Source organism: Heterocephalus glaber, unplaced genomic scaffold, assembly GCF_053883595.1.
Source record: "Heterocephalus glaber isolate CG9 unplaced genomic scaffold, H.glaber_assembly_v1.0 deba00001564, whole genome shotgun sequence".
Taxonomy (NCBI): Eukaryota; Metazoa; Chordata; class Mammalia; order Rodentia; family Bathyergidae; genus Heterocephalus; species Heterocephalus glaber.
Window position 1 is genome coordinate 5,385,828 of NW_028258351.1, and position 26,733 is coordinate 5,412,560.

The following is a 26,733-nucleotide window of genomic DNA, read 5'->3' on the forward strand; positions in this document are numbered from 1 at the left end:
CAACATAATTTTCAGGTTGAGATCAAACATTGAACCAAGCTAAAGATTTGCAAGAGGAAGAGGGTGCTTCATCTAAATTCATCCTCCATTTGTCAGAGAATCCCATTGGCTTCAGCATCATGTGAGCAGTTGTGGCATAACAGGTGGGGGTCAGAGGTGTGTACATTCATTCTCAGAATTTGCCAGGGAAGAAGAGTTGAGGAGCACAAGGAGAAAGTCTAAATTGGCTGGGCTTTCACTGGTTTAGGGGGATGCCAAGCTGAACCCATTAGCAATGGGGTAGAATTGGGAAGAGATTTAATAGCCTGGGGCTGCAAGGAAAATAAACTGCTTTTTGACCGCCTCTGAAAGAAGTTCTTAAAGGGAATATATATATTTACAGCTGGTGAGAAAGACCTAGGATCATTTAGAGGATTGGTTCAAGAACTAAATTGAAACTGATTAAAGCTTTTGGTGTGACTAAAGGAAAAAAGAAAAGATAGAGGATAGAGCATATAATTTCTGTCTCTTCAAGGACCTTAAAGCCAGAGTTGGTGGCACACACTTGTAATCTCAGCATTCTTGGAGGCTGAAGCAAGAAACTTGAAAGTTCAAGGCCAGCCTCGGGAATTTAGTGAGACCCTATCTCAAAACAAAAAAGGACTGGGGATGTAGGCCCTAGTTCAGTCCCCAGTACTTCCCCACTTCCCACCCCTCTAAAAGATGGGCGTGGTGGTATATGCCTGTAATCTCAGCACTGAGGTAGGGGTGGGGGACTGAGGCAGGAGGATCACAAGATTTCGCCCAGCTTGGGTTACATAGAGAGGTCAAGTCCAGCCTGGACTACATAGTGAGACCCTAACCCAAAAAACCACCACCAACAAAAGAACCTTTAAAAGTACTTTCTTTAAATTATTTATAGCCAGCTTTTATGGAATGCCCATTATATATTAGGCTCTGGGGTGAATGCTTAATATACATTATTTCAATTCTTTCAATTATCATGTAAATGTAATAGGTTGTTTTGAGGGAATTAAGGTTTAAAAGGGCTAAATAACCTTGGGATTAGAGTCCAGTTCATTCTGTGTTATAATACATTCGGCCATAGTAACTTTTGTGCAGTGCATTTTGGAAAGGTAAATGGCATAATTTTGATCCTAGGCAGATTTATGTCCTGAAGTGCTGCTTTTATCTAGGGCATAGGAGCACCAGAACCCTTTCTCCTAGTCCTGGGCTTCTCCCCACCCCCAATCCTGACTACCTATTAGTCAGTCACTGTGATAGCATCTTGTAAAAGCAGCTTCTTTAGACTGAAGCTTTAAAAAAACTTTGATAAATCCTGTTTCCGGCACAAGAGGACTACAGGGATCAGAGTCTCGTTATTGTTGATGAGTTTTGTCATCAGTTTTGATGAAGAAGGATCCTGTAGTAATTAAACTGCAGGTCCTTTTATTCTGTTTTCAGCATTGTTAGAAGACTTTACTCTGAATGTTTTCTTCCTTGATTGACTTGCCCTTTGGGGCAGAATGCCTGGGCTGAAATGAATGTGTAGGTTTCTCTACTGCAGTGTTCAATCTGTCATCTCTCCTAAATGCCACACTAAGCCGCCATTTAATTGGTCAGACCCCAGGGGTGATATTTTGGCACAGCTCCATTGGTTAGAATTACTTTTCCCTGAACTTCATAGCAGATGCTGAGATCCCTCTGCAGATATTTGTCATAGACTAGTTGAAACCAGGGAGTTTTCGAGAACATTTATAACTTGTGATTATTATGTATGTTTTTCAGTTGTTTACAACAGTTCCCACTTCAGGAAAAAAGCTCACTCACTGCTAGTGTGAAGTGTAGTCTCCTTTCCTTCTTAGTCATACTGTCATTTTAACCCTTTATGCTCCAAGGCCATCTGCTGTTCTCCTTTTTTACATGCTTTTTTTGGTTTCGCCTTTCACCCTGCTTGGGTTGGACCAGCCAAGAATAACAGGCAAAGCTCCACCCAGGCCAGGGTATATTTGGTAGAGGTCAGTTTCTCTGATTTCTAGTGTTTCTTTTCTTTGTTATTTTATTTCTGTGTTTGCTGTCTTCGTGTTTATGTGTATTCTTTGGGGTTACCCTCAGAGCACCATGACAAAACAGTTGGGAAGTCTGTGGAGCCATTTCTCTCTCTTTTTTTTTTTGGTACCGGGGATCGAATTCGGGTCCTTGTACTTGGCGCAGCAGGCAGCGAAACCACTGAGCTAAATCCCTGGCCCTATTTCTGTCTTTTGATGCAGGACAGGGATGGAAGTGATGGCCTGTATTGCTTTTAATTTTTTATTACTTGATTGACTGATTGGTACTGGAGATTGAGGGCCTTTGCACTGAACTACATCCTCAGTCAGCCCTTTTTTATTTTTTGAGACAGGGTCTCACTAAGTTGCTAAATTGCCTAGTCTGGCCTTGAACTTGAGATCCTCCTACCTCAGCCCCCAGAGTGCTGGAATTACAGGCATGTACCTGGCACCACACCCAGTTTAATTTTTATTTGTTTGCTTTTTTTTTGGTACGGGGATTGAACTCGGGACCTCGCGCTCGTGTGGCAGGTGCCAGAACCACTGAGCTAAATCCCCGGCCCTACCCCAGTTTAATTTTTAATTTTTAAATTTATCATCATTATTTGCAGTACTGTGGATTGAACACATGACCTTTGCATTGAGCTATATTCTCAGCCCTTTTTATTTTTAATTTTGAGACAGGGTCTGAGTTGCTGAATTGCCCAAGCTGGGCTTAAATTTGTGATCCTCCTGCTTCAGCTTTTCAGAGTGTTGGGATTGATTATAGATGTGTATTACTACATCTGGCTGCTTTTTAGAAAGCCAATCTATTACCATTCTTTTCTTGTTTCTCCAGTAATCTAAGCAGGCAATTTAAGGGGCAGGAGTATCACAATTTCTAGCCTAGCCTGGGCAACCTAGTGACTTAGTGAGACCCTGTCTCAAAAATAAAAGATAAGGTGGGCTGGGGAGGCACTCAGTGCAATGGCCCTAAGTTTAATCCCCAGTATCACCACACACACACACACACACACACACACATATGCACACACGCAAAGCCTTGTCTTCAGATGCTTGAGGTAGGCATATTATTCTCAGGTCTTTCTTTAAAGGTAGGGCTGTAGTAGTTTGCTGATCATCTTGGAATCATAACTAAAGTTTTTGAGCATACATTTTCTTTTTTAAAACTTTTTTTTAGTTCTTTTTTAACTGTTACCATTAGTTAATTCAGCAAGTACTTGATGCTTACACTTAACTGACATTAAGGCTGAAAATAAAGCTATGAAATAGATTCACTCTTGTCTCCTGTTTCATCTTCCACATTGCAACTATGAGAGAAAAAGAATGTACACGTTGTTAGTTGTGGATGAGATGTAGTGCTGCTAGAAAGCTTGCCTCCCAGGATGGAAGCACCACGAGACCCAGGCACCTTGTCTGTTGTTGGTCCTCCTGGATTCCAGCGTTGGCAGAGAGCAGTGGTGAACACACACTCTAAGGAGTGAGTGAGAATTACAGGAAAGTGCACAAAGTGCTGAGCACTGACAGGTCAGGGAAGGTCACACTGAAGAAGAAACTAACATGGAAGGGAGGGAGGTTTGGCCAGTCTGAGAATCCTTGAGATTCCTAAGGCCAAAGTAGATTGGCATTTGCAGGGCTGAAAAAATAATAGGGGAGCTCAAGCTAAGAGCAGGGAAAATAAGGCCCTGAGTGCCATGAATTTGCTTTCATTATTATTTAACAGTTACCTCATGAGAACATTTATTAAGAGGAGGGTAATAAAGCATTAGTTGCAATTGAGGCAGTTTAAAACCTTTGCTTTGGGCGGAGGAGGGCTGTAGCTCAGTGGTAGAGAGCTTGTCAAGCATGTGTGAGGCCCTGGGTTGGATCCCTAGCACTACAAAAATACAGTCCTCCTCAACTAGAACAAAGGTGGGAAAGAATAGAAACAGATGCATCTTAGGTATTAAAGGCTTTGAAAGATTTGGAGATCTTTATCACTATTACCCTGAAGTTATAGAAAGTAGCAAATACACATGACCAATTATTAAAAGTTGGGTTGGTGAGTACATAGAAGAAAGTCAGAACTAGTCTTAAATATTTCCTTCCTGCAGCCCGCAATCGGTGATTTCCATTGTTTTTTCTCACAGTAAAGCCCTTGAATTAACAGTGCTAAGAGTAGGCAGTAAGAATGATGTAAGCAGCACCCTCTTTCTATAGGACCCCAAGTTAGTCGAAGAACTTATATTTACATCTGTTGCTTCCTAGCTGTGTGAGCCTGATCCAGTTACCAGACACTTACGATCTAGTCTCTTTCATAAAATGAGCAATTTAATTCTGATCTTTGTAGGATTAGTGTATTCAGTGAGGCAGTAGATGAAGACATAATTCACTTGGCACATGTGAAGTGTTTTGGAGTGTTTTTACTTTGTTCTTAGAAAATAAAATTTTCTAAGATTGTCTGAGAAGAGACTTGAGAAATCTCCAGTCAGAATAACTCTTCCAATTTTCTCTTTGCTGTTTGAAATAACAGCATAGGAGATTATCTCCTAAAGCTTCAGTCCTTTATATTGAAGTATAATTTGGGGAGTGTAGGAAAGAGGAGTCTCTAGGCCTAGCGTCTTTGAAATCATTGAAATCATTGACATTAGTGTGCATGGAGGCTCTGGAAGCTCTAACGTAGTGAGGCAGACATTTAATCCTCATTAACTCCATGTCTGATTAAAATACCTACCATTTCCAGCATGTCCAACCTATCCTCTGCTCTGTATGGAAGATTGAACGGTCCAATAAAGGTCGATTTTCCCCTAGTACTGAGTACCTCTTCTTTTTCCAGCCTGGGAGGGGTAGGGAAGTTTATTTCTATTAAGTCAGAAACTCAGAGAGGCAGCTTATTCAAGTTTTCTTACTCAGTGTGAGAGCCAGGATTTAAAGTCAGGTCTAACTGATTCTAAAAACAAAATAAAACATATTTAGAAACAACTCCCCCCTGCCAACTGTTTTGTCTTCTACAAAATTTATCCCTCAAAATTCTTACCTAGGAAATATGCATTATCCATTATCCACATCCAACAGACTGTTTTGGAGAATAGAGAATGTCTATTAGGATTTAAAGCCCTTGGAACATTTTTCTGCTGAGTTCCAGCCTTGTGAAATATCCCTCGTATCAGCATCAGTCTGTAGCCTGTGCCCCACTTGAGCAGGGCTGTTTATTCTAATTCAGCCTTGGGTTCTAAAGTTCTACTATATACTTGTCTCTGCTGTGACTTAGGTGTTCTGAATTCTCCATTCCAAGAAATAAACATCTCAGAATTCAGAGATAATATGCAACAATGTCCTATACATAGCCAGTGACACCAGTTGGCAATATAGTGTCCTCTAGAGGTTTCTTACTTACAACAATTGCCCACTTTTTTTGCCCATTGTGTTGTCACTAGTATTTTATTTTATTTTATTTTATTTATTTATTTATTTATTGGTACTGGAGATCGAACTCGGGTCCTTGCAGTTGCGCAGCAGGCAGCGAAACCACTGAGGTAAATCCCCAGCCCTCCCTAGTATTTTAAATTTTCCCAAGTTAGAGTGAATGAATACTCCAGGCAGATTTACTGGAAAATTCCAATTGCAACTCTGAGATTCTGCTTTAAATTTAATAGTTTCAGGGAGGTTCAAATGTTTTGCCTGACTGGCTTATTTTTAAAAGCAAGCAACCTTCCAAGTTGAGAGATGATTTTAATTTTCAGGTGAGTTCTCAAGAAACAAGTGGTTCTTTATCATGTTGATAGTGTCAGGTATGTCAGGGTCTTGGGTGGTAGGAAACCCAAGCATTGGGTGACCAGAGAGAAGAGGAGAGCCCTTGAGATTTCCAGCCAAAAGCCACTATGAAACATGTAGGCTGTGGCCATTTTAGAATTGTAACTTAGAGTTAAATAATGTTCTTTATGTGCTATTTATCAAATGTTTACTATTGGGTGAGCACTTTATGTGTGTTATTTCTTATCCCCACAATTACTCTCTAACATCGCAAGTATGATTTCTTTCATACAGGTGAGGAGACAGACTCAGAAAGCTTAAGTGATCTTTCCAATCTTCATTTTTCGTAAAGGATATTTCTTTCTCATAGACACTTTGTCACTATAAATATTGAGAAAATGTTTTTAGCCCTTTGGAGAAATAACAAGTACTTGCCTTATCAACCATACAGATAGAATATGTTCTCTGAAATCAGTCGGTCTGCTCCTCACATTATTTGGGTGCCTGCTGTAAAGCAGCAGTGTGCTGGATGCCACAGGTCAAAAGATGAAGCCATGGGAAGTTGCTGCGATGGGAGATATTGTAGACTTTAAAGCCACAAACGTAATTCCAGGTCTCGATAGTTCTGAAGGAAAGCAGAGGCAGCAGGACAGGATCACTGGGGAGGACTCCTTGAGAGAGGTGGGGTTTGAATTGAGAGCTAGAGGATGGGAAGGACGGTCGAGGAGAAGAACAGGTGCAGAGGACCAAGACAGGAAGGAAGCTGTGTGCTTGATAAGCTGAGAAGCCACTACCGCTGGAAGCTCAGTGGATGAGAAAAGGAACACAACATGAATTAGAGAACGAGTGGGGGCTTTTAACCATGTGAGGAGTGGGGAATTATGTTCTAAAATCTGCCAAGGAGCTGGAAGTGTATGTTGTGGAGAGAAGATGTTGCCTTACATGAAATAAAGGGAGAGAGGCAAGAATTGAAGCCAAGTTGGAAGCTGTACCCGCCCCCCCCGCTCCCCCCCCCCCCCCCGCAAAAGCCACTCTAGAATCTGGAAATATGGCAGAAGACATTGATGCCCTCCAGAATTTCTGTTCTGGTTAGGGAAGGTACTTAACAAGTAAATGGAAAATACCAGCTAGTACCAAGAGTTATACACAAGATTACAAAGTAACCTTGAAGCTGAGCGTTGGAGGCACGTAGTGTTCTGGGGAGAATGGTCTAGGCAGAAGGAACAGCCAACTCAGAGGGTTTAAGGAGGGAAATAGTGTATGAAAGATGATGTTGGCCCACTGTCAGGGTAAGGAGATGGAGGTAGGAATCTATGATCTTCAGTTTAAGAAAGGTATTGAACCCTCATGAGGTATGGATGGAGAGAGAAGTCCAAGACAGAGTGGGCACTCCCAGTATTTGAGAATGGAGGGGAAAGAACCAGCAAAGGGGCTTTGAGGTAGGAGGAAAGCCAAGGGTACAGAGTTCCAGAAGCTAAGAGATGGTTAGACAGGAGGGATAAAGATAGAGAAGTATCAGTTAGATCTAGCCATTTGGAATTCCTTGGTAATCTTGAAGAGAAGAGATTAAGTGGAGCATTTTGAGCAAGATTGGAGAAGTTGGATAGTGAATTAGGGATTAAGGAACTGATTTGAATATTTGAAGAAATTTTAATGAAAGGCAGAGAAAATGAGCTTTACTGGAGGGCAAAGTCAAACTTTTTTAAAAAAAAAACCAAATTACAACTATTCTACTAGATGCTTTTAAAAAAAATCCCATATAAACTTATTAGAGAAGTACACAAATTTAGTATACAGTTTAATGAATTTTCACAAAGTAAACATTGCTATGTGAATAATCTACTTCTCCATTCTACTTTTGTACACTTAGGGTGTTTCCAGTTTAGGGCTAATAATAATAGTGCTCCCGTGAATATTCTTACATGTTTCTTTTGGTGGATGTATTTCTGTTGGGATTACACCTGGAATGGAATTGCAGAGACAGAAATAAATGTGTGTACTTGTGGGCCGGGGATTTAGCCCAGTGGTTTCACCACCTGCTGCGCAAGTGCAAGGACCTGAGTTTGATCCCAGTATCAAAAAAAACCACAAAACTGTGTGTACTTGTACATATACATATACCTAGATATATTTCCAAATTGGTTGTACTAATGTATACTTTCACCAGCAATGTTAGAGTTCCAGTAGTTCTACAACTTTACCACCATTTGCTAGAATTTCTTTTCTATTTTAGCGCTTCCAGTGGGTGTTTGTAATTTGTATTTGCCTTATGACAAGCAAAAGTTTTTTAAACCTGGGAGATTGTGGGGGGCATGCCTGTAGCTGACAGGAAAGAAAGTTCTAGTAGAAATAGAGAGCTAGAGCCAGAGGGGAAGTGGCTGCAGGGTAGACAGACTGATATTTTGATAAAATCAGAAATATTTCTCTTGTGTCCTATGGAACACAGGCTTCAGGGTTTTAGTGAGGTAAGTTCAAATCTTGACATTGCTACCCTCTGGCTGTGACCTTTAGCAAGGTACTTCTCTGAACCTTGGTTTTCTCACCTAAATAAGAAAATAACCTGCCTTGTCAGAATCACATTAGATAACACTAGGTAAAGTTCCTATTCAGTGCCTGGCAAATAAGAAGCAGTCTTCCAAGTAGAGAATGAGTGTTTCCTCAAAATATGTAATTACTTATCAGTTTTTCAGGGAGGCTTAGCTAAGTCATATTGATAGGCCTTTCATAGCATTTCCTTTCAAAGCCTTGCAATTGTACTTTAATTGCTTTTTAAGGATAATATACAAGATGAAGCTAAGCCCATTCTGTATTAACTATCCATCACATGGGATACTTTTCTTCATGTGCTTACAGCATAGATGGTTTTAACCATTCCAGGAATACATCAGTGACAATAGTAGTGCTGCCCTCAGCAAATTAGATGATTCTGTAAGGCTTGTCATCCAGACATGTCAAAAAGTTTTGGGGCATTTTAATTAGGTATTTCAAGGGTTTTCTGTACAGTTATGCAGTGGGCCCACTGTAAGTGTATTAATCCCAGGATGTAACTGTCTTTGCATCTATGTAAAGCATGTTGTTGCACAACCACTTTGATACACAGAACAGTTAATTAAAAGCAGAATAGATTGGATAAGAACCTTGGGGACTTTATTGCCTTTGTTTTGAGTGGTTTTAGAGTGATACTGTAAAACCACTGCAACCCTTTATTCTGCCCTCTTCTTGGGAAAGCCCATGGCAGCCTCTGATCCAGTTTAAATTATTAACAAGTGCAGATTGTTTTATACCAGCTCTCAGAAGCCTTAGGCAGGAGGATCGCTGCAAGCCCAAGGCCAGCTTGAGTTACATAATGAGCTCAAGGCCAGTCTAAGATATATGAGACCCTGTCTCTAAAAAAAAAAAAAAAATTTACTTAGGAACCTGGAACTTAGTGGGGAGAACTCACATTATCTACCCTCTTGCCCCTGTGACTCTATGCAGCCCAGAGGTTATAGGTCACTTATCTTACCCTATTGTCAACACTGTAATTTGCCTGTTTAGCCGACAAACCTCAGGTGCTCACTAACCATTTTTGCCTCTTCCCGAAGGGTGCTTCCACCCAGAATAGTACATTCTTTTTTTCTTTTGGTACCAGGGATCGAACTCGGGTCCTTACGCTTGCGAGGCAGGCAGCAGAACCATTGAGCTAAATCCCCGGCCCCGGAATAGTACATTCTTATTCACCCTAGCCCAGCATCTTCTGCCTTTCTCCACCATGGGCAAGTGCAGTAGGAGAGCAGGCAGACTGTTTTTGAGGATTCAGTCACCAAGTCCATCTGTTCAGAAGAGAGTGAAGCTGGCAAGTGCAAGGTCCTGAGTTTGATCCCTGGTACCAGAAAAAAAAAAAGTGAGGCAAGTTGGGGAAGGAATTTTCAAGCCCTCAGTGAAGATGTGATACTAATTTTCTTTTTAAGCTCCAAAAGAGGTTTGCAGGTCAGAGAGTTGTTTTTTTTTAAGTGTAGTATTTACCACACCCCATGATTGGTTCCACTTTCAGTCCTTTAGCAACATAATCAGATGCCATGTGTATCTATTGAAGGCTGAGGATGAGAAGAAAAAGTGTTTAGCTTGCGTAGCATTGTTAACATTACAACCTCTTTCCCCCTGAAATTATCCTGAGTACAGTTGTCATTTTGCTTAGACCTTACCAGTTTGGCAGAAGAATACTTTTTTTGTTTTTTGCTGTGCTGTGGATTAAGCCCAGAACCTCAAGTGTGCTAGTGCGTTACCACTGCGCTTAATCAGCAGCCCCAGGAGAGCACTTTCAGCTGATCACATTAGCAAATGTTTCTTTCCTAATGTTTAAATATCTGTCAGAAAAGAGCAAAAACCTAGTCTGCTGATATTGGCGAACCCATTCTGTTAGACTAAATGGGGCTGAGGTATTTTAGCACTGAAACTCTTGCCACCTCCCTTTCTCCCTACACAGTGACCCTCTTCCCCACATGCATAAAACCAGGGTAAGACATCATCCTCTAGTTGAACATGGGGCCTATGGGATCACAGGATGGTGGATTTCAAGTCTTCTGTCAGGGCCAAATCTTCCTCTTTAGCATAGCCAGATACTTGGCCCGGGGATTTAGCTCAGTGGTTTCACCGCCTGCTGTGCAAGCGCAAGGTCCCAAGTTCGATCCCCGGTACCAAAAAAAAAAAAGCACAGCCAGATACTTGAGTAGCCTGATGACTTCTCTCACCTAGAGATTAGAGGGAGGAAGATAATATGCAGAAAGATGGACTCTTTTGGTGCCCAGCAGAGGAGCTTTCCTAGATCCTGTATTAGGATAGCAGAGTGGAGCTATATAGTGCCTTTCTGGGCCCCCAGCCTCCTCAAACAGGGATCTTGTCCATTTGCTTCTTGTTGTCCCCACTGTGTCAGGATTGACTTGGTCATGAAATGGTTAATGAATATGCTCTTTAATTCCAAGCTACAGTTTGACAAGATACAAAAAACCACAAAATAGGCAGCTGATGCTGTGCCTGCCCGTGCTGTCTCTGAGCAGATAGAACACAGAACATAGAGCTAACAACTACAGAGTACAGAATCTTTTCAATACCAAGTCACCTAAAAGTATCCATACATCTGCCTTGATCACCGCACGGACCCTGACCACAAATATTTGCTCTGACCCCTATACATGATAGATGTGCCAGACCTCTCTTCCAATGCCCTGTAAAGCTTCCTGCTTTTTCTTTGTTCGGTACTGACGGCCTCTTGCTTACCATTGGTCCATCTCTGCCAAAGTAAATAAAGTGTACCTCTTTGCTTTCACTAGTCTACTCTGATGGTCTCATCCCTCTGCACCGTTTGTTACACAGTGCTTACCACCGTTTGTTACACAGTGCTTACCACACAGCTTGGTAAAGCACATATATAAAGCCTTCCAGTTTTTCCTACTGATTATGCTTTACCAAGTGGGTCTGCCCTTTTTTTTTTTTTTTGGTACCTGGGATCAAACTCGAGTCCTTGTGCTTGCGAGGCAGGCGTCAAAACCACGGAGCTAAATCCCTGGCCCTAGGGTCTACCCATTTTGTGGCAGAGTTCTTACCTCCTAGGAAAAATCTACAATGTGCATATTCCTTGTGTGGAAGAAAAGATCTTGTGGCTAAATCTAACCACCCTCCCCCCTTTCCATTTCATTCTTTCATCTTACTCTTGTTGCTAATGCTGTAAACTTCTCTTTTGTTTCATCTGCCTTCTCTTCCACTCCACTCTGGTGAAAAGGGTGACCTTTCTCTGGCCTAGGAGGAGGCTACTTCCCAGTTCAATCACTTGATCCTTTCTGGCCCTTATTTCCCTCATTAACCACCAACTTCCCTTCTTATAGTCTTAGTCTTCTGGGGTTTCCTCTTCAGTCCCTGAATGTGTCTACATTTATCTTTGTGGCCCTGGATCCTCTTCAGCTACTGCCTTCTCTCTTTGTTTACAGTAAAGTTTCTTGAAGGAATATTCTTGGAGTCTTGTGAATTCTCCCTTATCTGCTTTCCAACCTATGGGGTATCAGTCAGCTTCTTAGTGTTCAACACCTTGACACTTTCCTAAATAAGTCTGCTGGGCATTTTGCATTTCTTGTTGCAGTCTGTTCTCTGTGTCATTTGAACAGTACTGTTAATCTCCTTGGAAACTCAAATCGCTCTTGCACTTCCTGTGAGCCTCCTTCCTCCCTCTGCTCTGCTGGTTGGCTTTCCTCTCTTGCCCTTCTCAATGTCCGCTTTTTTCTGACCCAGACCACTCTGGCTTTATGTACTTTTAGGAGGCCCAGGGTTCCCACACCTTTATCTTCAGCCCAGACTTGTACATGGTCCTGTGTCTGCACCAGCACAACCCTGGGTATTTACTCTGCTCACCATCTTAACCTGCCCCTCTCTCTTGCACACACACACACACACACACACACACACGCACATGTATACAGGCGCATGCATGCACACACACACATGTATGCGCTACCTCTTGAAGACTTTATCTCAGTAAATTATTCCACTAGTTATCTTTGGTGTAATTGAGACCCTTGGATTTGTCTTGGGCCCCCTTTTAGCTCTTATCTTTTCCTACCTCATTGGTGAACCTTTTAGAGCTTTCAATGATAACAAGCAGCCTGCTGCAGCACACGTGCTGTAGGTTTGTCACCAGTTTAGGCCCTTATCCTCTTATCTTTCTTCTATTACTGTAGCAGCTTTCTGCTTCAACCCTCCCCTTGATCTGTCTTTCACTGTGCTTACTGATGTAAGTCCACTCTAACATGCAAATAAAATCATAAAACTTCACTGCCTAATGCCCGAGTGAGTCCTATTACTAAATGCCTCAGTGTGTCCAGATTCCTTACCATGGAATACAAGGTTTTTCCATAGCTCCTTGTTTACTTGTGTACCTTCACCTACCCCAACCTTCCCCTACCCTTCACCCAGCTGGGCATTCTGTAGTTTCTTTTTTTTTTTCTTTTGAGGCACTGAGGATTGGACTCAGGGCCTCACACAAGCTAGGTAAGTGCTGTATCGTTGAGTTATTTATCCAGCCCTTTTTATTTTTTTGTTTTGAGAGAGTCTGGCTAAGTTGCCTAGGCTGGCCTCAAATGTTCTATCCTCTTGCCTTAGCCTCCCGAATAGCTGGGATTTACAAGTGTGTGCCACCACATCTAGCATCATTTTGTAGTTTTTCTGATGCCATGACACATGTCATTTGTCCTTTTCTTAAAATTCCTATTCCTGACTTTCTGGTAAATATCCATCTACTTCCACATCAAGCCTTGGCACTTTGAAAAGTCTTTTCTAGTCGTGCCTCTGTCCCTACAGAGCTGATCATTTCCATCTTTGTAATCTACTAGATGCCCCACCCTATACACTGTACAAACCTCTACTAAAGGTTGGATTTGTCCTGGGCTCCAGGAAATCAGAGAAAAATGTTTTGATGTGCAAGAAATTGAATGTATGTGGTTAGTTGAGATTTAAATATTGACCATCCTGAAATTCCAGTTTTGAGTGTTACATTTCCACTTCTCTTACTAGACCAACAAACTCTGTGGGGCTAGGTACCAAACCTACTCACCTTGCACTGGAAAGGCTTCAATAAGGCTACATGCATGTATGAATGAGTATCAATTTTAACAGAAGTTAGTGAAGCACCTACAGCCTCGCCCCTGTTGCAGGAGACAAACCCAGAAAACCAAATGGTAACCTGGTGAAATCTCTAGCTTTACCTTCTATTTTTGCTTTCCTAGAGAAAAGGCATTGTTACAATGCAGATAGCAACAGCTATTATTTAATAGTGCCTCACAGCTTGCAAAATGTCCAGAGGAGAACCATGAAGTACAGAAAGGGTGTGATTTGTTAGAGGTTGGTAACACTGTGCATAAACAGTTGAGTGGGACTGATTCCAGACCCTCTGCTCTTTTTTATCATTGCACACTGTCCTAGATATGTTTATCAATATGAGATTTAAAGAATTACAAATTCCTTTTTCCTCTATTGTCCTCATTCTCTCGCCACAAAGAACTCATTTATTTTATCACACATACACATTGTGTGAAAAACTCTTTGTTTCATTTTCCATGTGAACTGCTAATTTCAAACAAAGTAGCTTAGATCCCTGAGTTCTGGGAACTTAAGAGTCTTCAGACAAGTAATACTGAATCAGAGAAAAATGTTTTTGATGTGCAGGAAATTGAACAAGTGTGTGGTCAGTTGAGATTTAAATATTGCATATGATTCATTTGTTCAGTAGTCTTTGTTGAGCCATCTCTCTAACAAGGCACTGAAAGACTGTCATTTTATTTTCTTGGGGCCAGGGATTTAGCTCTGTGGTTTCGCCGCCTGCTGTGCAAACGCAAGGACCTGAGTTCAATCCCCGGTACCAAAAAAAAAATACACATTTTCTTTTCTCATAAGGGTCACAGGCAAGTGGGAGAGACAGATATTAATCAGAAATGCCTACAGAAGAGAATGAATTATGTCACAGGTGCATCGGAGGCCATGTTGGAAAGATCAAGAGGCCTCGGTTTATAACCTGTGTGACCCAGAAAGTTACTTCCTCTGACTGGGCTCTATTGTTTTCTATTATAAAATGACCAGCACTGAGCTGGCTGGTCTCTTAGTTCCTTCCAGCTTACCATTGCCTTTGAACTATGAATGTGCTTTTGTTAAAACAGTGAATCAGGAGCTAGAGAAGAAAGCACCATTCCTTTGTGTGAACCAATTATTGAACAACTCATGAAACAAATGTTTCATTTGTTATCTCTGTAAGCAGAGAATTCAGGCTCAGAATATTCATATTGACTGCCTTAGTCTGCTGTGGAAAACACGCACATACATCCCAGCAGTGCTTGGATTTTAGTGGATCCCCTTACCACCTTTAGGCTGTTGTGACGGTTGAGTGACTAAAACCTTTTTGTTTTGTGATCATAAAAATCATCAGCCCTCAGGGGCCGGGGATTTAGCTGAGTGGTTCTGCCTCCTGCCTTGCAGGTGCAAGGTCCCAAGTTTGATCCCCAGTACCAAAAAAAAAATCATCAGCCCCCAGTAGTTGTATTTGATATATAAAATGGGAATAATAATCCAGAACTTCTTCATAAACCCTTGGAGGCACTGAGCAACGAAGCAAATGTTCATTGAGTATGGACTACTTGTACGTTGCTAGGGTACAGTACAAATGGGAATAACCCTGCCCTAGAGGGACTTATGGCTTGGGGATAGAAAAGAGATTATCTGTGTAAGAAACTATTATTAGTGCCGTCATAAAAGTTTGTCTAAGATTGAGGTACAAATGTAAGAATGATTAGTTCTACTGGCTGGTGGGAGGGGAAATCAAGAGACAACCTAGAATAGGTAAAAAGACCTTAGGTTTGGAATTAGAAGACCTGCATTTTTAGTATCTTATTAAATTATCTCTACTTCTTAGAGCTCTATATTCGGTATGTATTTGATATTTTTGAATCTTGGTTGCCTCATCTATCTATATTAATTGTTTTGAGAAGGCCTTGCCATGTTGCTCAGGGTGGTCTTGAATTCCTGGGCTGAAGCAATCGTTCCACCTCAGCCTCCAGAGTATCTGGATGTCAGGTATGCGTCACGCACTTGGCTTTGCTTTTTCTGTATAAAGGAACTGATATATCCTCCACATGGTCAGTGCGAGTGTGGAATTTGTGTGTGTGTGTGTGTGTGTGCATAAGTGTGTATGATAGAGTTCTGTCTGAGCCCTATGGATAAGGGAGTATTCCTGAATAAAGTGGGTTTTAAGCTAGTTGTAATTACTAAGGTAAGAAAACATTTATGTGAAGTTAGATCTCAGATTAAATCCAGTCAAGACTCAGCAGCTTTACAAAACTAGTATATCAAGTTGCCAACCCACCTTTCCTGGGCAGATCAAGTATCTATACTTACCTCTTAGATGGAATAGCAACTGTAATGGTAGAGGAGGCAGCAAGAAATCCATGGCCCCTGAAAACTTGTCCTCTTCTTAGCTTGGGAGGTGTGGACTGAGTATCCCTGCTCATCTGTGCCCTTGGGAAGGGAAACCGCAGGATTTGGGTGTCTTAATTCTGACTTTTCCCTCCTTCCTCCCCTGTACCAGATTTTATCATGTGGGCAACCTGCTGCAACTGGTTCTGCCTGGATGGACAGCCTGAGGAGGTCCCACCACCACAGGGAGCCAGGGCACAGGCCTATTCCAACCCAGGGTACAGCTCCTTCCCTTCCCCAACAGGCTCTGAACCGAGCTGCAAGGCCTGTGGGGCCCACTTTGCAAGCACATCCCGGAAGGTGAGTCTGCCCTCTCAGCCAGCTGTGCCCCATAGCCTTGGGCCCTTAGGCCACCCTGCTGACCAAACTGCAAAATACCCGCCACCTGGCCTTTCCCTGTGCAGGGCTAGCCACCCAGGCCTGTGCCTTTCACAAAAATCTCGTGACCAACTATTCAAGTGAAAGCAAACCATCTCAGCATAGATCTGGAACATTAGACCTGAATTCAGACCTCAGATTTGCCAGATACTAGTTGTATGACTGAACTAGCCTCTCTTGAGATTCAGATTCCCCATCAGTGAAGTGGGGATGACAGGAGTAGCCATATACTGGTTTGAGAATAAAAAGAGATAAGCTAGGAAGGATCCCCAGCACAGCGCTTGGACAGAACAGGTACCAATGTTGTTTCCTCCATTAACCACTATTCAGAAACTACTGACTGTCCCCAGGGAAACTGAGGCAGGAGGATTGCAAGTTTAGCCCAGCCTGGGTAACTTATCAGCTTAGCAAGACCTGTCTCAAATTTAAAAATAAAAATAAAAAGGGGAGGCTGAGAATGTAGCTCAGTACTAAGGCCCTGGGTTCATTCCCCAGTACCAAAAAAGAAAAAAAAGCCTGACTGCAGATTAACCTGTTCTTATTATCAAAAAACAGTATCAAGATGCCTCAGGTACATGAAGACCTTAGCAGACAAAGCTGGAACCTATTTATCATAGTGGACTTCATTTGAAGTCCTTGGGGGCCATGCTTTCCCAATCAGCAAGCAGGAAGTGGAATCACTGGCTGGGTGGTAGTGTGGGTGCAGCTTTCCCACTGCCAGAGCCAAGAGGCAGCACATTCTCTCTCCTGCAGAACAGGAGTTTTGCAGCTGAATGATAGGATATGAGGTTAAGATGGTAATAATGAGAAACTGAAAGGAAGTAATACTTCTAAAACCATCTGCTATATGCAAGAAATTGTTTTAAGACTTAGATTTTTAAGTTTTAAAATTTTTTTTAGATTTAAAAAAATTTAGGTATTTTTTTTCCTCATTCATTCATTTATTTATTGTTTGTTTGGTTTGTTTATTTACTTATTTATTGGCTTTTTGAGACAGGGTCTTGCTATGTAGTCCATGCTGGTCCTGAACTCACTAGGTAGCTCAGGCTGGTCTCGAACTTGTGGTGATCCTCCTGGCTCAGCCTCCCGAGTGCTGGGATTACAAGCGTGTGCTACTATGCCTGCTTGGTATATTTTTTTTATTTAATCGTCATGATAAATAGGTTTTAGAATCCACCAAATCCCATTTTGCATATGATAAAGAGGCTTAAAATTTAAAAAGAAAGCTACATGTCAAGTTCCTGGCAAATAGCATAAGAGACATCAAAGTATTTATTCTTTTTCCTCTGGTTCAGTGTACCCCAAGATCACATAGCTGTTCAATGACAGAGCTGGGATCCAATCCCTGGGCTTGGACTCTAAAGCTACTTCCCAGGAAATATTTGGCATGTCAAGTTGAAGATTACAGGTGACAGGTCCATGTACCTAGGTCCATGGCAATGATTAAAATTAGCAGCGTGTTTTCTACTAATTGGAAATAGTTTCTAAATATCTTGTGTGTGTCAGGCATTGCCTGGGCTAGGGAAAAGGTGGAGGAGGCCATCCTTGCTGACTGCAGAGCTTGTGGTTGGATAGGAAGGTGGTGGCAACAGACAGCACACAGTGAGGCCAGAGAAAAGTCACCATGGCAAGAAGAGCTTTGTGGGAGATGTTTCAATTTAGATGATGAAAGACTGGTACAATATTTTCTTGCTATAAAAGTATAAATTAATTTTGTGCAATTCACAGGGAATTTTGTGAATATTAAGGATGTTTTTTCTTACAAGAATTTTTCATTTGTAATTTCACGCTTAAGTGTACCAGCGTTGTTATCTTAAGGTTTCACCATTTAACAGCCAGAGGTTTTTGCATTTTTTTTTTTAAACAGGGTCTTGCTATGCAGTTCAGGCTGGCCTTGAACTCACTATGTAGCCCAGGCTGGTCTGGAACTCACAGTGATCCTCCTGCCTCAGCCTCCTGAGTGCTGGAATTACGGGTGTGTACCACCATGCCCAGCTAGCCAGAGGCTTTTAAAATGTCTTTTCTAGAAGTAGTTGAATTGAGATGATTACACGGATCTGACTCTTTTTTTTAACCCCCCATTATGGTCTATGTTTCCTGTGTGCTCTTTGTGTGCAAAGCATAGATAACATTAAGGACTTTTAGAGAGAACATACATGTCCTCTGCATTCCCCAAGTTTCCAGGCCTAGAGAGAAATGGTAGGCTGTCATTTTTCCACAAGCCTGCCTGTAGGGTAGCAGTGGCCCTGGCAATTTTGGGGTGAGTTTTGGCACTCACCTTGTTTAATTGGGCCAGTCTGAAGGGGGAGCAGTTGTAGTTGGGAACACAAGAGTGGTATTCAGATCTGAGTAAAAAAAGGGGAGTGGTTCTTCAGTGCTGGGAAAAGCTGAGAAATGAGGCAGAGGGGAAAGAGCATAAAAGGCGTTTCTGTTACCTTTTGGTGTCCACCTTATGCTAACATTTATATAAGTTATTTCACATGATACTTCTAGTAGTTCTTAGACCGGTAAGGTGAGAAAGTGGGCCTGTGCAGTACTGGACACATAGGTGAGGAGGGGATGGGAAAGGAAGGGCAGATTGTGAAAGTAGAGAAAGCAAAGCACCCAATGTGTGGTCCCTCAAGGGCACTGCCTGCCTGAGGCGCCACTGCCAGCTCCGATGCCGGTAGCTGGAGTATACTCTGGGCATTTCTGCAGACATGCTGCCTCCCGTTTCATCTTTCATGCTATCTTGTTACTTGGCTAGTTTGAACCATTTGCTAGAATTTATACACACACGTTTCCTTTGCTCATTCTGCCCACATTAGTTGATGGCTCTTTTTTTCGTCTCCCTTTGCTCTCTCCTGCCACTGCACACTGAGATTTTAGCCCAGAGCACTGTCCTGTTCCTTTAGAGTGTGTTTTAGATGCTGGCTGACTTCAGAGTCCCTAGTGGGCAGGGGGTAAGAGAAGCTGCGTTGCTGCTTTTGCATTCTGATCTTGCATCCAACAAGCCACACACATTTGCAGAACGACTAGAGAGTTGTTTGGATCTGGCTGATTGAGCAACACAGGCTTTATAATTGTGTCGAGCTAGGTCTTGTCAGACTGAATTGACTTAAGTAATGCTCCATGTCAGCATCACAGCCTCATGGCTTTGAAGCCTCTTCATTTCACTGTCAGCCGTCCTAGACATTTCATCTCCCCATAGGAAAATTTTAGATCTGAATGAACACATTACCCCAAAACATCCATTTTCCACCTGCATGGTTATTGGTCCTAGAACTGTTAACTGTGATAGTGAAGCCTTGTGTCTTTTTCTGTCAGTCTCTGCACAGTTTATTGGGGTGGTTATAACTGTATGGAGAATAAAGGAACTTGTGTGTGTCCCTTTGCAATGCCTTCTAACTATTAATAGCCAAAACTGGATCGTAAACCTTAGGTCCTTTTCCCTTTACTGTATGAATGACACTTGAACAGATACTAACTGTAACTGCCTTAACTGTGCAGACTTTTACGTCAGCCACATACAAGGGTTTCCTGTGCCCTTAACTGTGAGAATCTTTGTCTCGAGCATTCTTTTGTATCTTGAACAGCTTTCTATATTTAGAAAGAGGAGGCAGAAACGTGTAGATTAATTCTTAAGTCACCATGGGATGAAAAGTTTTTAACTTCTTTAGAGGATCACGGAGCCCTCAAAGACTATCCCAGGGGATTATCTCGGGAATTATCTCTCTTTTGTGAGGGTGACTCCTGCCCTTCACTGGAAGAGAGCTCAGCCAGACGTTCCTGTGCTCGTGCAGCCTGTGGGGTAAGTGGCCAAAGGTTTGCTTCCTCTGGGCTGAGCAAGCCGTGGTGCACTGCCTTTTACCGTGGGAGTAACTGCTGTCAGGCATGCTCATTGCCTGCCTGAGACACTCTGCTTTCACAGAGGAGAGCAACCTAATGTCCAGGGTCTCTGGTAGGGTCTAAATATTTATCATGGAAATGACCTTATGCCCCACATACTTCCTAGCACTGTGAGTGGCCTTGCTGAGGAGGGCAGCCTGGCACCAGTCTCTGTGGAAGGCATTGGCATGGCAGTTTGGAGATGGAAAGACAGAGGCTCTGGACTCAGTACTGCTGGCAGCTGGGATGGGGCTGAGTGAGGCAGCATGGCCAGGTGGGGGAGATCATGTGCACTGGACTCAGACCTCAAGTGTCTCTCAGCTCTGCCTTTACTGTCGACCATGAATACAATACTTGATCTCCCTAGCCTTCAGTTGCTTTGTGATTCACGAAGACCCCTAATACCTCCTTTGCAGGGTGCTTTGAGAATTAAATGACAAGCTACTGTAGGTAGCACATAGTACCTCCTCAATATAATTATTACTAATAGTAACAGCCACTACACCATAACCTTCACAATTTGCTTTCTTTCCTCAGCAGTAAAGCAGAAAGAATGACAAATTAGGATTTGAATCTTGGCTCTTATCACTAGCCAGTATTTCTTAGCAGTAATGATTAAAACTGCTGGGGCTGGGGATTTAGCTCAGTGGTTCTGCTGCCTGCCCTGCAAGCACAAGGACCCGAGTTCGATCCCCGGTACCAAAAAACAAAACAAAACAAAAAAAACCTGCTAACACATACTGAGGACTCCTTATATGTCAGATGTATTTAATGCATTATTTCTTAATCTTTGCAACAGCCCTATGAGGTAAGTACTATTATCATCCCTCCTCTACTCTTTTACCAGTGTGAAAACTTAGCACCAGAAAGGGTGTTACATACCCAAGGTGACATCACAAGAAACAGTAGAGGGAGACTTAAGAATGCAGAGCTTTTTAAATTCCAAAGCTGGTAGTGTTAATTTACAGCTACATGAACAGACAGATACACACAGCAGGTCTGGTGCCTCTGAGTGGTTTTTGTTGTTGTTGTTGCTGTTGTCAATTTGGTAGCGGGGATCGATCTTGGGTCCTCGTGCTTGTGGGCCTGAGTGGTTTGAATTGGAGATCTCCAGGGTAGCGTGCACTCTTGCATTCAGGAGACAGTTCAGTGAAGAGTGACAAGAGCTGGCCCTGGCAGGCATGGTGGCCCCGAAGTCCCACCGCATTGTCTGTCTCGGTCTCTTGAGCTGACATGCCTTACTCTGTCTCTTGCTCTAAGCAGCAGACCTGCTTGGACTGTAAGAAACATTTCTGCATGACCTGTTCAAGCCAAGAGGGGAATGGGCCCCGCCTCTGCCTTCTCTGCCAGCGGTTCAGAGCCACAGCCTTTCAGCGGGAAGAGCTCATGAAGATGAAAGTGAAGGACTTGAGGGACTACCTCAGCCTCCATGACATCTCTACCGAAATGTGCCGGGAGAAAGAAGAGCTGGTGTTCTTGGTGCTTGGTCAGCAACCTGTAATCTCTGAGGAGGACAGGACTCGTGTCCCCACCTTGTCCCCAGACTTCCCTGAGCAGCAGGCCTTCCTGAGTCAGCCTCACACCGGCACAGTACCTCCTACCTCACCCAGCCTCCCTTCTTCGCCTGCACAAGCCACCTCTGTTCCCCCAGCCCAGGCTCAGGAAAATCAGGTACGACCATGTGCAGTCACTGTACACCCATGCCAGTGGAGAGCTCACACCCCTCCCCTCTATACTATCGGAATGGCTGTGAGGTAAAGTGCCTTAGTGATTTGAAGCCTTCCTGGCTCTGAATGCAGGTGATGATTTCTGGACACCAGGCTCATGTTTTGGCTTTCTTCAGAGGTAATATACACGAAACCATATTTTTGTAGGGTTGTTTTTAATCATATCTTGGTTAGACATTACAAAATACATTATTCCAGAAATATTTTGAGGAAACTCACCATGAACTCTCCAAATTTAGTTTTGTTCTTCTCCAGCTCACCTTTTGGTCTTCCTTAGCAGGACTGGGAACTTGATTCCTTGTTAAACATCACCAGGCACACGGAACAAAAGGACCCTGAGGAGGGAAGAAAGAGTGGGAAGAGACAGGACCCTACTGCTCTCCTGGTCACTGTGGGAGTGGCAGTGGCCGGAATGATGTTGTTCTGTAGGCAGCTTTATTGTCATCCCAATGGGACCTGGAAATGGTCGCCAAGAGCAGCACATTGACCAAATCATGAACAAGGCATGAGGGTATAGGAATGAGTAATTCTCTGCCTTTTCTCACAAAAACCCCTGGGAAAGCTAAAGTAAACATGTGACAGCTCTTGGAGCCAAGTGAGGTCAACCTTAGTGTTAGGAGTGATGGTGGCATACAGATCTACAGAAATGCCTTAGCGACCTTGCTATTTATATGGTCCATGCAGTAGTGGGCACATCAGGACCTAGAACAGCGGTGGCAAACCTTTTAGAGACTGAGTGCCCAAACTGCAACCCACAACCCACTTATTTATCACAAAGTGCCAACACTGCAATTAAACCTGAATACTGAGGTTTTAGCTCAGAAAAAACAACTGTTATCCGATGCTCGGCTTCTGGGGCAACTTGGCTTGCATGCCTACAGAGAAGGCTCTGCGTGCCAGCCCCATACTGACTCCTAGGTCACCTTGGGCAAACTTTGAGCCTATAGCAATGAAATGGGCTTAGTAATACTGAGCCCTTTTCATTTTGCTAGGACAGAGGGAGCCTTGAATAGCATACTGTCATGTCTCACGAGCTTTGAGAGCTCTCAGGACTACAGTGGTCATGTTGTTGGTCCCCACACATGATGTGATGGCTGCTGCTCTTATGATCACCTCCTTTGCCAGGCCTGGGCCCCCTGATTCAGCTCTTGACAGGCACTGAGGCATAAAAGCCAACGTGAGAACATAATTTAACTGTAGTAAAATCACTTTGCTCCCTAGTTGGCTGGAGCATGTATTTCTCTGCAGCTGGACCTTAACCCTTTCCTAAGCTCTGGCTCTTGGTCTGTTGGACAGGTCTTGCCTCTTGTTATGTTTTCCTCCTCTGGGTTGGTTTTTGGAGCACTCCTGTTTATGGGGAACCACAGGAAAAACTTGAGAAATTATTTTTCCTTAAGGGAACCTTCAAGTGGATTTTTCAACAAAAGACTGTAAACTTTTCTTTTTGTTTTTTGAGACAGGAACCCACTGGTCTGTAGTTCAGGCTGCCCTTGAACTCACTACGTAGTCCAGGTTGGCCTCAAACTCACAGTAATCCTTCTGCCCTGGCCTCCCGAGTGTTGGTATTACAGGTGTGCACCACCATGCCCGGCAAGATTGTAAGCATCTTGTCATTAACCAGAAATTTCCAGATCACACCTCTGGGTCCCATTGTTCTGAGATTTTCAGAGGACCTTACAGTCAACTCACTTCCCCTGTTCTGGTGAGATCTGTTTCACAAACAGGAAAAGTAGACATGGAGAAGTTCAGAAACTTGTGCAAGACTGTTGTTAAGTCCACAAGTGAGCTGCACCCAGAATGGAAGTCTCATAATACTTGCTCCACCAGGATTCCATCCTTTACCTTTAGAGCTCTAGCCATAGTTGATAGGGTAGGAAACATGTAATATACAAAATATTAAATGAATATGTTGTGGATTTTAACTTAGTGGGAAAACTGGAAAGACAGCACATTTTGTAGCACAAGGCCCAGTTTTTTTTTCTAGGGAACAAAGGACAAAAATTATCCACTTAGGAGCAGGCAAGTCTCTGAAAGACTCCAAAGCAAGACCAAGGCGACACTGTCTAGGAGGATCCAGTGGGCTATAAAGCTAGAGAAAGCTAGAGGTGTTGGCGAAGACGTTTTGGACACGTGCCCATATGTATGTATGTTCTCATCATTACTTGGCATTTTGTTGGTGATGGCATTTCTGCTTTTCATTTCCATTGTAGTTGTTTGCTGTTTCCCTGCCCTTTGAGACTGGTTTTTGTTATTTTGTCCAAGCTGGTTTTGAACTTGCCATGTTCTTTCCTCAGTCTGAGTAGCTGAAATAATGGATGTGGGCTGCTATTCCTAGCTGTTTGCCTGCATTAATGAGCAGTTGAGGCCAGGGGAGAGTTTGGTTTCCTAGGTGGTCCCTTTACTGGCATTCTCTGGGTCTACTGGGAAGGCCTGTGAGCATACACCTTGCCTTTTTTTCTGCCTGGGGGCAACAGAGGGTGAAAGGATCTAGTTAGGGGTTTGTGGTATAAGTGGTGACAGAAAACAGTTCAGGGTACTCTTTGGTAAAACCTCCTAAAGGAGAACCCAAGAGAGTCCTTTTGAAAAGCTAGACTTCTGAGAAGATAAAATTCTTCAGGCCTAGGCATATGTCTTCTGCAATTTTAGGCTGATAGATTCTTAGATGAATGAAAGCAGTATTTGAGCAGATTTTGAGACATATCTCAGTCACGGTGGGCCTAGCTGGTTGGAGTAACCAACCAGCAGTAACCAGTTGGAAGAGAGATGAGGGTCGTGAGGGTCTAGAAACTGTCTCCTCAGGGTCACTTGGGAAGCCAGGGAGATTCAGCACGAAGGAGAAAGGCATAGCATGAGCCATGTGGAAAAATTAGTAGATGCTCATCTGAGGGGCAGTACCAGGGACAGTTGGTTAGTTACAGAGAGGACTATTTTGGAACTGTGTTGAGAGAGAGAACTTAATAGTAGAGAGCAGAGCAGCCATGGAAGGATACCACGACTGTCTTTTTCACCCTGAGGGTTCAAGCTGAAAATAAACTGACAGTAGTGGTGTGCAGAATTAGTGCACTTTTGGAGGGCAGCTCTATGTCCACTGAAATCTGTTGTATTGTTTCTCTGCCTAACAAAGTTGGTGTTAGACACTAGGGTGTGTGATGCTCTTGTGGAAGTCTTGATTTCTGGGAAAATGGGTATACATTTTGCACATTGTGTGACCTGGAAAGAGGCCCATGCTATGCAAATCTCTAGGATATTTCTGTGGATGTGATGGCACCTTTCTCTTCCCACAGGCCAATGGCCGTATGTCTCAGGACCAAGAGGACACTGTCTACCTGGAGAGCACAGCCAGAGCACCTGCTGAGGATGAGACCCAGGTGGGGCCTCTGCTCAGGTCTGCACCTTTGCCCTTGCCTTCACTGGTGTTCTCAGGAGACTCTTAGCAGACTCAAGTAGAGAAAGGAGAATCAGTTTGAGATGAGAGTCCTCCTGAAATTCTGTTCTCAGGGGAGTTTGATGCTGTCAGTGTGTTGAGTAAGCCGGTATGTGGTCACAGTGAAAACTGGGGCGCCTCGTGACCCATTATGTTCCCAATCTCTCGATTTTCTAAGAACTACCAGAGAGCAGGCTCTGGATGTTGCTGTGAAAATCTTGTTCTTTTCTCCTGCTTCTAGCACACAGTGGCCATTGTTAGGAAAAGGAGGTCAGATAATGAGAAGTTCAGGCCTCAGCCAGGCAGAGGCCAGTGCAGAGAGCACAGCCATCAGGGCATGAAGCTGTGGTGGAGGGTATGTATGGAGGAGTGCCTGCCAGGGAGATCTGGGTAGCACAGCTCTTCCAGGGGAGGGAGAAAGAAAGCCCTATGCTAAGTGGTTTCATGTGCTGACACATTTACACCACCCCCCAATACTAGGAATTGAACCCAGGGCCTTGCAAATGGTAGGCAAGTACTCTTCCACTGAGCTACCTATCAACCTTTCTCTCTCTCTCTCTCTTTTTTTTTTTTTGCTGGCGATTAAGGTTGCAGGTTGGGGCAGGGTCTTGCTAAGTTGCCCAGGGTAGCTTTGAACTTGTGATCTTCCTGCCTCAGCCTCCTAAAGAGCTGGGATTACTGGCATGTGCCACTGCACCTGGGCCACATTTAATCTTCATGTGTAGTTGGACTGCTATTTCTCTTTTATTGGAGGCCAACAGCCTTAGAGAGATCAGCAACTTGCCAGGGTATTATTTAGCATTTAGTCAGTAGAGAGGTCAGGATTCAGAATTAGGGTGATCTGACTCGAACCAGTGCTCCTGGTGTATCATACCGGCTGTGCCTGAGCACAGAACTGTGGGTCAGAAAGAGATATAGTCTGTTTTCCAATGTAAAGCACCATTTCAGGTATTTTTCTGTCTGTTCTACTCTTCTTGAGGTCAGTCACCAAAGTGCAGTGTGATGAGTGCTGTGGGGTCTTTAGAGAGAAAGCTTAGGGGAAAGGAAGTAAGAGCCGAGCCCCCTCAATCTCATCTTTGCTATTGCAGTCCATTGACTCAGAGGACAGCTTCGTCCCAGGGCGGAGGGCCTCGCTGTCTGACCTGACCCACCTGGAGGACATTGAAGGCCTAACAGTGCGGCAGCTAAAAGAGATCCTGGCTCGCAATTTTGTCAACTACAAGGGCTGCTGTGAGAAGTGGGAGTTGATGGAGAGGGTGACGCGGCTATACAAGGATCAGAAAGGACTCCAGCATCTAGGTGAGGAGCTATTTGGCTGGCAGCTGCACAGAACTTTTGGAGTGTTTGCTGTGATCTGAAAACACGATGGCATCAACCTGACTTAAGTCCAATGCATTTAGCTACGGAGGAGGTCAGTTTACACATTCGGACCATCTAATAATAGCTGTCACTCATGGTTAAGTGCTAACACTAGGTATGGCATTGTATACATTTAATCCTTAGAGCTACCTGTGCAGTAAGCATTGTTAGCATCACCCTTTTACTGTGGAGCCGATTTGAACTAAGGATTTTCTGGTCTCAGTCCATGGCC

At 43.3% G+C, this 26,733-nt stretch overlaps 2 protein-coding genes across 9 annotated transcripts in view; one reads left to right on the forward strand and one right to left on the reverse strand.

The window, feature by feature from the left end:
• Positions 1 to 26,733, forward strand: part of Rffl (ring finger and FYVE like domain containing E3 ubiquitin protein ligase) — an 84,629-nt gene that overhangs the window by 36,359 nt on the left and 21,537 nt on the right. Inside the window, exons 2-7 of one of the 6 annotated variants that reach the window (XM_021248926.2) lie at positions 15,263 to 15,347; positions 15,859 to 16,046; positions 21,252 to 21,662; positions 23,703 to 23,858; positions 25,003 to 25,086; positions 26,231 to 26,441. In XM_021248926.2, the coding sequence (XP_021104585.1) occupies positions 15,341 to 15,347; positions 15,859 to 16,046; positions 21,252 to 21,662; positions 23,703 to 23,858; positions 25,003 to 25,086; positions 26,231 to 26,441 (1,057 nt within the window). In that variant the 5' untranslated portion in view covers positions 15,263 to 15,340. The remainder of the gene's footprint in view (positions 1 to 15,262; positions 15,348 to 15,858; positions 16,047 to 21,251; positions 21,663 to 23,702; positions 23,859 to 25,002; positions 25,087 to 26,230; positions 26,442 to 26,733) is intronic. The other 5 variants (XM_021248924.2, XM_021248925.2, XM_087191489.1 and 2 more) reach the window with 5 other exon arrangements.
• The window catches only part of Lig3 (DNA ligase 3), a 47,196-nt gene continuing 29,830 nt past the window's right edge, over positions 9,368 to 26,733 (reverse strand). The window contains exons 21-22 of one of the 3 annotated variants that reach the window (XR_002391157.2): positions 21,938 to 22,053; positions 9,368 to 21,268 (exon numbers count right to left, since the gene is read on the reverse strand). Coding sequence is in view for 2 of the 3 variants with exons in the window: in XM_021248869.2 (XP_021104528.1) it covers positions 21,992 to 22,053 (62 nt within the window). In the remaining variant the exon portion in view is untranslated. Of the gene's footprint in view, positions 22,054 to 26,733 lie in introns of all 3 variants that reach the window. The other 2 variants (XM_021248869.2, XM_087191383.1) reach the window with 2 other exon arrangements.